The 12,380-nt window shown below is 37.8% G+C and overlaps 1 protein-coding gene and 2 non-coding genes across 4 annotated transcripts; all 3 read left to right on the top strand.

The window, feature by feature from the left end:
• Nucleotides 1-2,628: 2,628 nt before the first annotated feature.
• LOC123231409 (cytochrome c oxidase subunit 7C, mitochondrial) lies at nucleotides 2,629-7,981 on the top strand. 2 transcript variants are annotated; one of them, XR_006505109.1, is made up of 4 exons: nucleotides 2,629-2,820; nucleotides 5,137-5,275; nucleotides 6,912-6,999; nucleotides 7,886-7,981. XR_006505109.1 is itself a non-coding variant. In XM_044657663.1 (3 exons), the coding sequence occupies exons 1-2, from the start codon at nucleotides 2,746-2,748 to the stop codon at nucleotides 5,251-5,253; spliced, it is 192 nt and encodes a 63-aa protein (XP_044513598.1). In that variant the 5' UTR covers nucleotides 2,630-2,745; the 3' UTR covers nucleotides 5,254-5,275; nucleotides 7,886-7,981. The 2 variants fall into 2 exon arrangements, 1 of the variants encoding a protein (XP_044513598.1); XM_044657663.1 differs by lacking the exon at nucleotides 6,912-6,999 and having other exon boundaries at nucleotides 2,630-2,820.
• Nucleotides 3,733-3,794, top strand: LOC123232794. Its single transcript, XR_006505298.1, has one exon. It is a non-coding gene; the product is annotated as a small nucleolar RNA Z39 (small nucleolar RNA).
• On the top strand, nucleotides 7,642-7,704 carry LOC123232792. Its single transcript, XR_006505297.1, has one exon. It is a non-coding gene; the product is annotated as a small nucleolar RNA Z39 (small nucleolar RNA).
• Nucleotides 7,982-12,380: the final 4,399 nt, after the last annotated feature.

The raw sequence follows: 12,380 nt of genomic DNA, 5'->3' as shown, positions 1-12,380 counted from the left end.
ACAACACAACAAAACATATTTAACCAGAACACAAAACTTTTCCTCAATTGACAAAAAGAAATAACCACTATAATACTGTAAAAGTGATCTAATCCTAGCTTTGCCACTAAATAGCTTCAACAGCCTTTAGAAAGTCACTTAATCTTTTTAGTCTATAATTTCCTTATCTTTAAAATAAAGAGATTAACATAAGACTGTCAAAGATAACAGAATGAAAAATTTAAGAGAGGCTATGGGAAAATGAGTTCACTATTGCTGGTGAAGTTGTAAATTGGTCAATCTAGTCCTGAAAACAATTTGAAACTATGTCCTTTGACTCAGCTAAATCTAAACCAGTGTTAAAATAAATAGGAGGCTGATCTGGTAATATGAAGGGCTGCTAGGCCTCACTTGGGCCTGACAGGCTCTATTAAGCTGAGTCTGCCAAGCTGGCTCTGGATCCTCAGGTGATAGATGGATCTAGGCTAAGTGAGAGATGAGATTGCCTGGGTGATCACCCTACATGCTAGTAATCCCCAGGATTTATGAAATTCAGCTTAGCCAAGCCTATGCCTCTTAAACAGTGGCCAAGCCAAAGTATCTAGTGGGAGTTGTACCTGTGTTTAACAACTCCTTTAGTCCCTTGTCTTGGGGTTGGATTTGTTGGTTATGATTGGTTTGGGCTGGTGTAGGTGTGCTAAATGGGCAAACTCTGTTCTGACTGTGGTTTGATAAATCGCTTCCCCTAATTAGCTGTAGATGTTCACCAATTAGGAAAGGAACACCAATCTTCTTTTGAATTAAACTACAACAGGATTTATTTGCTTATCTAAAGGGTTAGGAACAAGGAATAAGGATAGAGGTTTGGGAAATGCTAAACTAATCTAATTGAATTAAAGTATTCTAAATCTATAGATGATGAGTTAATAAACCAAAATAGGTGAATTGATATAGGTAGAATTGTCATCTATAGTGCACAGGGGGTCTACACTACACTACAGCAAATGTTTCATCCTCTGCATGCGGCCCCATACTTCTCTGTATGCAGCTGCATGTGGCCACATGTCATCGAAAATGGCTACTGACACACGTGGCATAGGTTTGCCATCACCAACCTAAACCCATTACTAAACCTATACTCCCAAAGAAGTCAACGAAAGAGGAAAAGGACTTTTAAATAAGAAAATATTTATAGCAGCTCTTTTTGTTAGTCAAAAATTGGAACTAAGGAGTTGTCCTCCTACTGGAGAATGGCTAAGCAAATTATGGCATATTTAATAGAATGTCATAGTGAATATGGTGGAGGGACGATTTGTAGCAAGTACTTTAAATTCTACGAAGGTACCAAGGTAATAGAGGAGAATGTGATTCCAATGTCAAATGTTTTTGCACTTGAGTATTTGTTATATCTTCTCAGTAAATAACCCTATGTAAAAGCTAGTTGATACTAACTGGTAAACTGGTATTGAAGAGAAAGAAACAGGTTTATATTTTATCCTGAAGGTTATATAGCTACTGGAAATTACTCAGTAAAGAGATTGACACTGTCAAAGCTGATCTTTGAGAAAATCACTTTGGTCAGCTGAGTGGAGGCTGGATTAGAGGGGAAATAAACTTGGTGCAGGGATACTCTGAAGAATTCAGGTGCCCAGCAGGTTGACCCCAGAAGATTCAATTCAATTCTACAAATTCTTATTAAGTACAAACTATGTGCACAATGGGAGGGGGTGAGGTTATGTGAAGGATAGAAAGATTTAGTTCAATTGAATTCAACTTATCAATTACCAATTATATTTAAAATAATAAGCTAATACAAAAAAAAATAGTTCTTGTCCTCAAGGAGTTTACGTTTTCCTGGGGAATAAGACATATAAAAAGATAAGTAAATGAATGCAATTTGAGAAGGGAAAGGGCACTAATAATCAGGGGAGAAGAGGAAGTTAAAAAAGTTAAGAGAACCTTCCTTTAAGAGGCTGCATCTGAAATGAACCTAAAAGCAGGAGACCTTAACGGGAGGTCTGTGAACTTGTGTGTACAGCCACACACACACACACATATAGGTATATAGGTATACATACATACATACACTCAGATTCTTGGACAGATGTATTTCTGTGTTTGTACTGTATGTGTACTTGACAACTATTTTGATATAATTGGTTTCCTTTGCAACCCTATGTATTTTTATGTATTTAAAAAAAAATTGTCTTTTTTTAAAAATATGAAAAAGGGGCTTGTAGCCTTCCCCAGTCTGCCAGAGGGGCCCATCATGACACACACACACAATAACTAAGAACACTTGCTTGATAGAAAGCTAAGGATCAGAGAAACTAAGTGGAAAGGGAACATTCTTGGAAACATAAGAAACAGCTTGTGAAGGTACTTAGCTGCGGGTACACTTCAATTATAGTGGGGAAGAAAACCACAATTATGGCTGTAATACAAATTTGGTCCTAACATTAGGAAGAAGGGTAAGTTCCGTAGGAAGAGTAGGTAGGAAGGATGAATAATCACAAGAGGGCAAAGAAAACTAGGCTTAGCCCACGGTAACCTCCGAACTACATTTCCCACAATTCTGAGGAACGACCTCAGCGTTCATTTCCTGCTTTTGGCTCTACCCGCCTTCTTCTTACATCCCATCATCCTCTTTGCGTAGTAGCCGCCCAGGAAGGAGAAAGGTCAGCAAGAAGAGGACGACTGAGCTGCCATTCCTTCCTCCTCCGTTGCGGCCTTCTCTGTGGTCGTTGCGGAGCACTCGGCAGCGCCATGTTGGGACAGAGCGTGCGCAGGTTCTCCACCTCCTTGGTGCGCAGGAGCCACTATGAGGAGGGCCCGGGGAAGGTAACTGCGGCCGGGGACTGGGCGAGGGGCAAGCAAGGGCGACCGTACCGACCTCCCAGCGGAGGCCTCGGCTTCAATTTACAGCCTCTGCACCCCCAAGGGAGTAGTAGGAGAAAGTCCGCGGACCCCAAGCAGCCTAGGCTCTGGAGCGGAGAGTAACCGGAGAGGGCACGGGGTCGATGAGGCCTAGAATGAGCGCGGATTTTTAGTAGCTGACTTTGTGACCTTGCGCAAGACACCAGGTACCTCAGTTGCCTCTTCTGCAAAATGAAGTATCGAATTAAACGGCTCTCTAAGCTCCATTTCAACTCTTAAGACTTATTCGTCAAGGGCATCCCCACATTTTTTTACAGACTAGGAAGGCAAAAGTGACTTGACCAAGGTCACAAAGTTTTCGGGGGGGGGGGGTGGAATGAGAGGGAGCGATGGGTAGAGCCAGGGAGCTATGAACTAATTTTACACCACACTATGGAAAGCGACAAACTGGAGAATGATTGTTTTCTCATCTTTTTCTTTTTAATTTCTTGTGGGGGAAGGTAAATGCCTAGGAGACTTAACAGCATCTGAAGAAGCATGGCCCTGAACAACATGGAGGCCGATGATGGAAGGTCATTGCAAAATGAGAAACCAGGACCTGAAGTTAGAGCCCCAAGCACCCTTCTATACTACTTTAAATAAAGGCCTAGGGGAAGGATTACTGGATTTAGATTAAGAAACCTTTAATAACTCATATGAAGCTAAACATAACTGGTCATTTCTGAATGGGATAGGTTACAAAAGAGAAATATGTGAAGTTTTAAACATACATGCATATATAATAGCATATAAATATATGTAAGGCTTGATATATTTTTTTTTTGCATTATAGAATACAGAACCCTTTATAGATCTAATTTACTTTCCTTTCTTGTGGTACATATGATGAGAATCACACAGTATGAAAAACAATGATACTGTAAACGCTTTCTGATGTGCCATATACTTAAATTTCTTTTTTAAGCTGTTATAAAGTCAACCTTAACCAGCACCATTCATTCAGGAACCATGATTCAGAGCAACATTCTAGGCCCTGTAAAAAGAAACAAGACTGGATAGGCATGTAAGGATATAGGTACTTAAGACATGAAAAAAATTTAGGCAGATGTCCACTTTTTTAATAAGTAGTACTGTTTGGGATTCCTTTTATAAGTTTTAAATGTCACACATAAAAAAATTATGTCCCCATGGCAACATTATACTTTATAATAATGAAGTAATGATAACAGGCTGTGAGACTGTAGTTCTGCTTAAATCCATCCATTGAAAATAAATTGGAATTAGCCTAGGTCCTCCAACCACCACCCAGTCCCCTGCAAAAAAAAAAAAAGTAACCAAAATTCTTGACACCGAGTAAATCATTTATTCCAATTCACTTAGATAACTCTTTTATGAGATTAGAAAGGACATAATACATAACTTTGTTGTTTTCTTGACTTATTCCTCCTTCCCATGAACTAACTCTGACTTTGTTTTTAGGTGAATATCATTCCTATTATACAGTGTAGTGCTTTATTATGTGCCTTCAAGTCATGTTATTTCTTTAGAAAAATCAACTTTGACTAATTAACTGTAAATACTATAGTAGTATTTGGGGGAATATTGATAAAGGATTAATCAACCATATCTTCCATTTCCTTTTTCCCAGTTCTCTTTTAAGGTCTCATAATATAAATCTTTGTTATCTCTTAAGTTACTGACTTTACAACAAATATCTATTGTAATTTATTCAATAAGTTATTGGGTTTTGTGTTTTTGTTTTTGCCTTTTATTTTTTAAAGAAAAAAAATTCTATTTTGATAAGAGTTCATTTAACCTTAAGACTGTCCTCAGCCCAACTCTAAACTGGAATTCCTAACAAAATCCATCTTTGCTCAAATACCTTCAGAAAACTATTCTAGTTTATGGACAACTCTTTAAGTATTTAACTTTCTTAAAATGAACTGAGGTTTACTGCCATGTAATTTTCAGTCATTACTGAAAATTAATGCATATGCATATATATATATAAAGAAATTCCTTTGCAGTTTGACATAAGTAACTTAGGAGCACTGTGTGTGTGTGTGTGTGTGTGTGTGTGTGTGTGTGTGTGTGTATAATATGCACACTACACATATAGAAACTGGTAATTTTTTAAAGGTTGTCTTAAGTTTATGCTTAAAACATAGTAGGGAGGTTTTGTTGTTTATGCTTTTATCCTAAGTAAGGTCTCAGAAAAAGAAGTAATATATTTGAATTGTTTATTTTTTCCCTGATTCACTGACTTTTCTTTCTCCAAAGAACCTGCCCTTTTCAGTGGAAAACAAATGGCGGTTGTTGGCAATGATGACTGTATACTTTGGTTCTGGATTTGCGGCACCTTTCTTTATAGTAAGACATCAGTTGCTTAAGAAGTAAGAGTCTTCCGTATAGGACTCAGGTAATTACAATTATTTGACATTGCTAAAAAGGAAATGCTTGCACCATTCTTTCTCCCTTTGCTTACTCTTTCATGGTTTCATAAATGTAGACTGATCGAACATTAATACCTATTAGGGCAGTCCTTAATAGTTATGACCAAAAAAGTTGATTCTTCTTGCCAACTCAGAAGTAACTCTTTGAATTTAGACTATTTCTCTGACAAATATCCCATTTTTCATTGTGGCTTTCTAATTTTTTGCCAAAAGTTCTGATAACCTTCATTTGAACCCTACAATTTTTCCAAATTATTATCCTATTGACTCTTTGTTAAAGTTCTAGAAAGAATTCAGTCTTAAGTTTCTGCCTCCATTTGCTCAACTCTTTGCAATCTGGTTTCCCAATCCATTTGTCTTGCACTACTTTCTCAGTAATGCAGCCATGATGTGTGTAGTGTTAAAAATACAGCTTTTGATATTGGAATCTAGTTCAAAAACTAGTTATATCCCTTAATAATTTTGTGAATATAGATAGTTGAGTCACTTATCTTCTCAGCCTTGGATTCCTCAGCTGTAGAATGAGACAACTGAACTAAATTGTTTGAAGTCCCTTCCAGTTTTAGGATGTTCCTATGATCCTGACATGGAATTATGTACATTCACAGTAAGTTATAAAATGAGATACTCTGTATAACCTAAAGTTCTCTAAATACTAGCTATTAATTAATAGCTGCTTATTTCCCCTAAGTTTTGCAGAAACAACATTGCCTTTGTTATTTTAGAAAATGGTTGTATCTTGGAGAAAGAAGTCTTCTTACCATAAAATAGTTCTTAGTGTCATAGCACTGGATAGTAAAAAAAAATAGATTAGGGATGAATTAGGACCCTTAGGCTCTGTGCCTCAGCATTCATGCATGTGTGCAACTAATTCTAAAATGTTATTTCCAGTGATCAAATTGCAATGCAATTTTTCTGGTTAAAGATTATGTTGAGTTAGAAATTGGGAGATCTTTCAACTGAGTTTTAGGGTTAAGAGAAAATTTAAAATATAGTCAGGGAAGCTACTAAAAATATTGAAACAAGACTTATGAATGCTAACTGGCAGGAAAGAGAAGGGTGCAACAATAAGCATAAGTAGTTGTACCAGTCACTAAGCACCATGAGACTCCCATTGCTAATAGTATCTCTGTTATCTGAGCAATTTAGCCATAATGGATAATTTTTCGTGGATTTTAGGAAATAGCCAAAACTAATTCTCTAGTTCCATGGTAACCAAAACATTTCAGTTCAGCAAGTATGTGTAAAGTTCCTGCTATGTATATGATGCCGTACTGGTCTTTAACTATATAATGATACTACATAGAAATAATAGATGTTTTTCCCCCTAAAAATTTATGTTCTACTGAGAGATTACATGTACAAAGGTAACTAGATTTGTTGTGGAGTTAGGTTGGGTGGGCAGAGTCTGGGTGTCAGGAAAGGACTTAAGAAATAGGTAGAGTGCAAATTGAACCTGGAGAGGAGATAAGGACTCTTGAAAGGCAGAGAGTCAAATGTCTCTCAAATACAGAGTATATGTAGAGAAGTAATAGGGCAAAATGAAGCTAGATTGTGGAGCTTTAACTTAAATGCTGAATTGGAGAGTTTGTTTTGTTTTAGAAACATCAGGGAGCTGCTGAAGACTTTTGAAAGGGAAGTAGCATGGTAACAGGAAGATTTGCTCTTTTTTGAAGAATGAGTTGGAAAGGTGAGAAACAAAACAAGGGAGAACTCATTAGGAAGCCAACCACAGCTAGAGTTGATAAGGACTGAAGTTAGGATAGTTAATAAAGGTTCTTCATAATAAAGATCATTCAAGAAGACCCTGCATTTTGAGAACTTAAGGAAAGTCTTCATTGTAATAGTAGTAACATTTAGCATCTATATAGTAATTCAAGATTTGCAAAACATTTCTAAATATTTCATTCTTGTAACAACCCTGAGAATAGGTACTATCATTATTGTTATTAGTTCTGTTTTATAATTGAGAGAACCAAGGCAGTGAAGCTAAGTGATTTTGCTCAGTCACAAAGTTAGGGAGTGTATCTGACTGCATACTTGTGAGTGTAGGTCTTCCTGTCTCAGGTTCAGCATATTCATCTGCTGTACCACTTAGTTGATTATAGGTTTATTTCTAATGAGAAGCATTTCCCAGAGGAAAAGTGTGTGTGTTGGGGGGAGGGTGGACCTCATTCAGCCTGGGCAGAGCAAGGTGGTGTTTGGGAGTAGATATTAATCATATTGGTAAATAGATTCTCAAAAAGTGGAAGATTATTTCAGAGATTACCTAAGTATATATACTTCTGCTTGGGTAGTCCAACATCTATTTGAATAGAAATTAGATTTATTGGTACATATGATGTGGCAATTCAGTATGAATGAAACCGTGATACTGTAAACGCTTTCTGATGTACCTATCATAATTAAATGTACTTACTTTATATACAAATGATTCTAGAATCTAGATATTAAAATTGGTTTTTTTCTCAGTTGCTGAGCTTGAAACTTAAAAATTAATGATCCCATTGTTGTGTGAAATGAAGGGATATTTGCCAATATAGGTAATTGAAATTCTATCCTTTTTTTCTCCCCAGGCTTGAAAAACAACCACCTATAAAAACTTTTGAAGAATGGATAAAGCAATGTGTTTACCAGGGTGTATGTCTTTCTAAATTAAACTATTAAATGAATGTTTTGGAGTGCTGTTCTTTATTGAATATGCTGGGATTTTTGTTCGTTAACTTGATCGTTCTTCTGTCAGTAATATGTAAAATACCTGCTTTCGATTATTCATTTTTTGAATGATTGTTAATGCCAAGGTGGGTGATTTTGGTCAGAATTCAGTAACATCATCATTTGTGCAGACTTATGCCTTTGGCTAACCTCTGATCTTGTTTTTGAAACAAATGGAGAAACTACCACATCCCTCTTTTCTACATTGCCTCTGAGCATTTTACCAAATTTTATGAAATTTGCAAAATTTCTGCAAATGTAAAAGACTGATAGTGTGCCCCTGATCTATCAAAAAGTGCTTAATCGGCAGTTACTTTGATTATGCAGTATATATTTGAATATCTTCCTGAGACTGAAGTCCTCCATTTAAAAACCTTCAATATCCACCCTATCTTCTCATTTTGCATATAAGACTAAATTCCAGTTGCCTTGTTTGGTATTTGGTAGCCTAGTCTCATTGTATATTTCTATTTTAAACTCATGTTCCATCAACTCAGCTATGTAGTGGATACAATTAGCACAACTTTGTGGTTTTCTAGAGTTTATTTCCGCATATAAGTGGAAGTAAAGACAATGAGAATAATCCAAAGCTGAGGCTTGGCAGGACAAGTTTGGCAAGAAGATAATGAGGCATGGGGCTCTTGAGAAAAAGACTATGAAGTTGAACTGGTTAAACTAAGGAGTTTTAAATCTGTATCCTCTCCTACCCCCTTTTTTTACATTTTTATTTAGAATATTTTCCCATGGTTACATGATACATAATCCAGCCCTTTCCTGCTCTCTCTTCTCCCCTCCCAAAGCCAACAAGCAGTTCCACTGGGTTATATACATGTATCATTCTTCAAAATATATGTTATATTTTCAGTAAAATGATCCTTTTAACATCAAAACTGTAATCACATCCTTATCACACTATGTGATTGAGCATATATTTTTCTAATGCATTTCTGGTTCCATAGTTCTTTCTCTGGATGCGGAGATTAAAATTATATTTTGTAAAGTTTCATTAATAACTAAAGTAAGAGACATACCTATTCAGCCCACTTGCCAGAGCAAAAAGAGAAAGAAGCTACAGTACTTACAAAAGAATAAGGTGACCGAGCAAATGTGGAGGCACAGGAGAAATCAAAGGGAATCTTGGGAAATGCTAAGGGACTTCTGGGGAATGCAGTCCAAGGTTCAAAATCTCCATTTATACAATGTGGATAGCATTCTTTCTCACAAATTCCTCTGGATTGTCCTGGGTCATTGCATTGCTGCTGGTAGAAGTCTTACTACATTTGGTTGTGTAAGTTCTGTGTCCCCTTTGTTGAGGCATACTGTGTATGACGGTCTACTTCTGCTCCTTTCGCTCTGCATCTGTAAGGGGTAAAAAATAATTATGGTTGTACTGGATATTTAAAGTTTGGTCGCCAGGAATCGATTATACGATTCTAAAATAAAAGACCCAAGTCAGGATGATTTTTATGTTGGTTTATTTACAATTTGGGAAGAATGAAAGTAGGGAAGATGAAAGAGTAACTGGCCTGGTCAAGAGGCCCAAACCAGGCAAGGCTTCAAAGGCCTCAACAAAGGGGACACAGGCTTCTAGCCAAGAGGCCTCCTCTAAGATGAGAGGCCTCTGAGGGTAGCGCCTCCAGAAAACCCAAGGGAAAGAAAAGAGAGTCAATCTAACTTACCCATGTGGTGATTCAAAAGGAAGCAATCTTGAGGTCCCACCAAGCTCCCTCAGGGCCAGATTCAAAAGGCAAAAAACCCCTTCACAGGAAGTTAACATATTTAAAAGATAGTTTGTTTCGTCACTTCCTGCATCCACCCTCCAGTTCTACGTGGACAAATGACAGTCTCAATCTTGTTTTGGCACTTGTTTTTGATCCTCCCCACTTAATTCTAAGTTGGGTGGGGTAACATTCCTGGTAGCTAAAGTCTAAGCAGTGATTCCCAAAGTGGGCACAACCTCCCAGTGGGTGCTGCAGTGATCCAGGTGGGCAGTGATGGCCACACATTTTTTGTATTTCATTCTATTCTGAGTTCAAGAAATAGTTTCATAATTTCCAGGGGGCGCTAGGTAATTTTTTCTGGAAAGGGGGCGGTAAGCCAAAAAAGTTTGGGAACCACTGGTCTAAAGAATGAATAAGGGTAAGCTAATTCCATTTACACAATTCCTGGTGACCATTCTAGTTCACATGGTATTCTTCCATTTCATTATTCCTTTCAGTACAATAATATTCCATCACCAACATACATCACAATTTATTCAGCCATTCCTCAATTGATGGACATCCCCTCATTTTTCAATTTTTTGCCACAAAGAGCACAGCTATGAATATTTTTGTACAATTCTTTTATTATCTCTTTCGAGTCTTCCACCCTCTTGAGAAAGTAAGAAAAACAAATCCTATTATAAAATGTATAGTCAAGAACAATAAAAATCCCCACTGGCTATGTCCAAAATAACAGTTTCACTATTCTTGAATCTACCTGTCTTATCAAGGGTGGGATAGCATATTTCATCCTGTCCTCTGGAACTTTTCAAAACTTGAGGTTACTGGTCTAAAATTTGTTTCAATTAACATTATAAAAAGCAAATATGATGGCAAAGAATCAAGGTCTATTTTCAGGTCATATGAGCTTCCCATGGGGAAGACCCCACAGCTGACAATAGGAAAAAAGTGAGCTGAAGAGGACAAAGTACTAGGTAGTTTGTGCCTTTTGAATTCACAGCCCCAGAACCTTCTCATCATATGGTTAATAGATTAGAACCAGGTTTAGAGAGCAACTGCAAATGCTCCAAATACCTCCCAAGCTTCCTTTCTAGTAGGGAGATTTTATTGGGGACACTGCCCGAGGCTCAATGATTCATCCTGTACTACTTATTTACATTTGTAACCAAGGTCCCAAAGCCCGTCAGTATGGGACTCTTCATTGGTGGAGAGGAATGTCCCTGTGTGAGGGACAGGATAGAGTAGGAGTAGGAGAGCGCTTCAGTTTTCATCCATTTTGGAGTCTGGGCCTAGCTTCAAGTCCCTTCTGGTTTCCATTTCCACAGGGAAAATGGAAGATGTCCATCTCACTTCAGGTTACTGAAGAAAAAGACACGCATAAGAAGAGCCCGTAATCTCTACCATGTCTGACCCCAGCTGGCTATACTAGATGACTTCAGGCAACTTCTCCTTGGCTTAGACCAAGGACTCTTGGATGAGCTAAGTTTGTTTCATCACTTTTTCATCATGTCTGACTTTGTGATCTCACCTGGGGTTATTGGCAAAGATACGGGAGTGGTCTGCCATTTTCTTCTCCAGATCACTTTATCTTTAGCAAAGAAGATTTAAGTGTCTTGCCCAGGATCACACAGCTAGTATCTGAGGTCAGATGAGCTCTGGAAGGGGAGTCATCCTGACTGCACCTCACCACCTTGCTGCTCTGCTTGAGTTACCTCAATGGGAAAGCGCCTTCACTATTGTCCAGTGTATATATTCTCCTATGTGTATCTTCTGTTTTCTGTTTTGCTATCATTTCGAAAAATTAATCAATATTTATTAATTGATAGTGTGTTCATTGTAGAACTGGCATTTGTAGGGGGAGGGAACCAAGCCTTGGATATAAAGCTTGAAGTCCTCAACCCCCCAAATTGAACAGTAGTCAGAAGTTAGCTTGAACCTGATCCTCTCTCCTAGACTAACAATACTTAAAGGAGCATATAAATATAAATCTAGCCTGGCACTTGGAGACCAGGGCGGCCAAGCTTCTGACCCCAACCTGCTAGCAGTAAAGGAGAAGAATTGGTGGTAGGGGAGATTAGAAATGACTGTTCTGGGGAAAGGTAGGTGGCACAGCAGATCAGGAAGAGCTAAATTAGGATCTGCCTAAAGGCATTGTGTTACCCTGGGTAAGTCACAACTTCTGTTTGCCTCAGTTTCCTTATCTGTAAAATGGGCATCATGATAGCACCTATCCCTTGGGGTTGTTCAAATGAGAGAATGATTGTGAAGCACTTAGTACAGTGCCTGGACACATTGTAAACACAAAGATAAATAAATAGAAATGAAGCACGTAGGATCATTAGAGGTAAAGCTGTGAAGGACCTTAGTCATCAACAACATAGGTAAATGGAAAGTACTTTGCAAAAAGCTTCCTCTGAAGCAGGGGTGCAAGTAGGAGCTCCCATAGATAAAAAAATAAATAAATCTTGATTTATAGGGAAGCTTTCCCTTTTAAGGTGACATACTTGGGTTTTTAACGGAGACTTTATAGAGAACAAAAAAATCTTAAAAGTATAGTGAGTGGGAGGCAAGTAAGGCTAGAGAATCAGGTTCAGTGCTTTTATAAAACACAGGCCTTTCCACTCTCCTCAGA

This window comes from Gracilinanus agilis, chromosome 1 (genome assembly GCF_016433145.1).
Source record: "Gracilinanus agilis isolate LMUSP501 chromosome 1, AgileGrace, whole genome shotgun sequence".
NCBI lineage: Eukaryota > Metazoa > Chordata > Mammalia > Didelphimorphia > Didelphidae > Gracilinanus > Gracilinanus agilis.
This window is presented reverse-complemented; position numbering and strand designations above follow the sequence as displayed.

Bases quoted from the DNA above. Each gene is read 5' to 3' on its own strand.
- LOC123231409 (XM_044657663.1), top strand. From the start codon at position 2,746: ATGTTGGGACAGAGCGTGCGCAGGTTCTCCACCTCCTTGGTGCGCAGG. The intron at 2,821-5,136 runs GTAACTGCGGCC...CTTTCTCCAAAG, and splicing joins ATGAGGAGGGCCCGGGGAAG to AACCTGCCCTTTTCAGTGGA.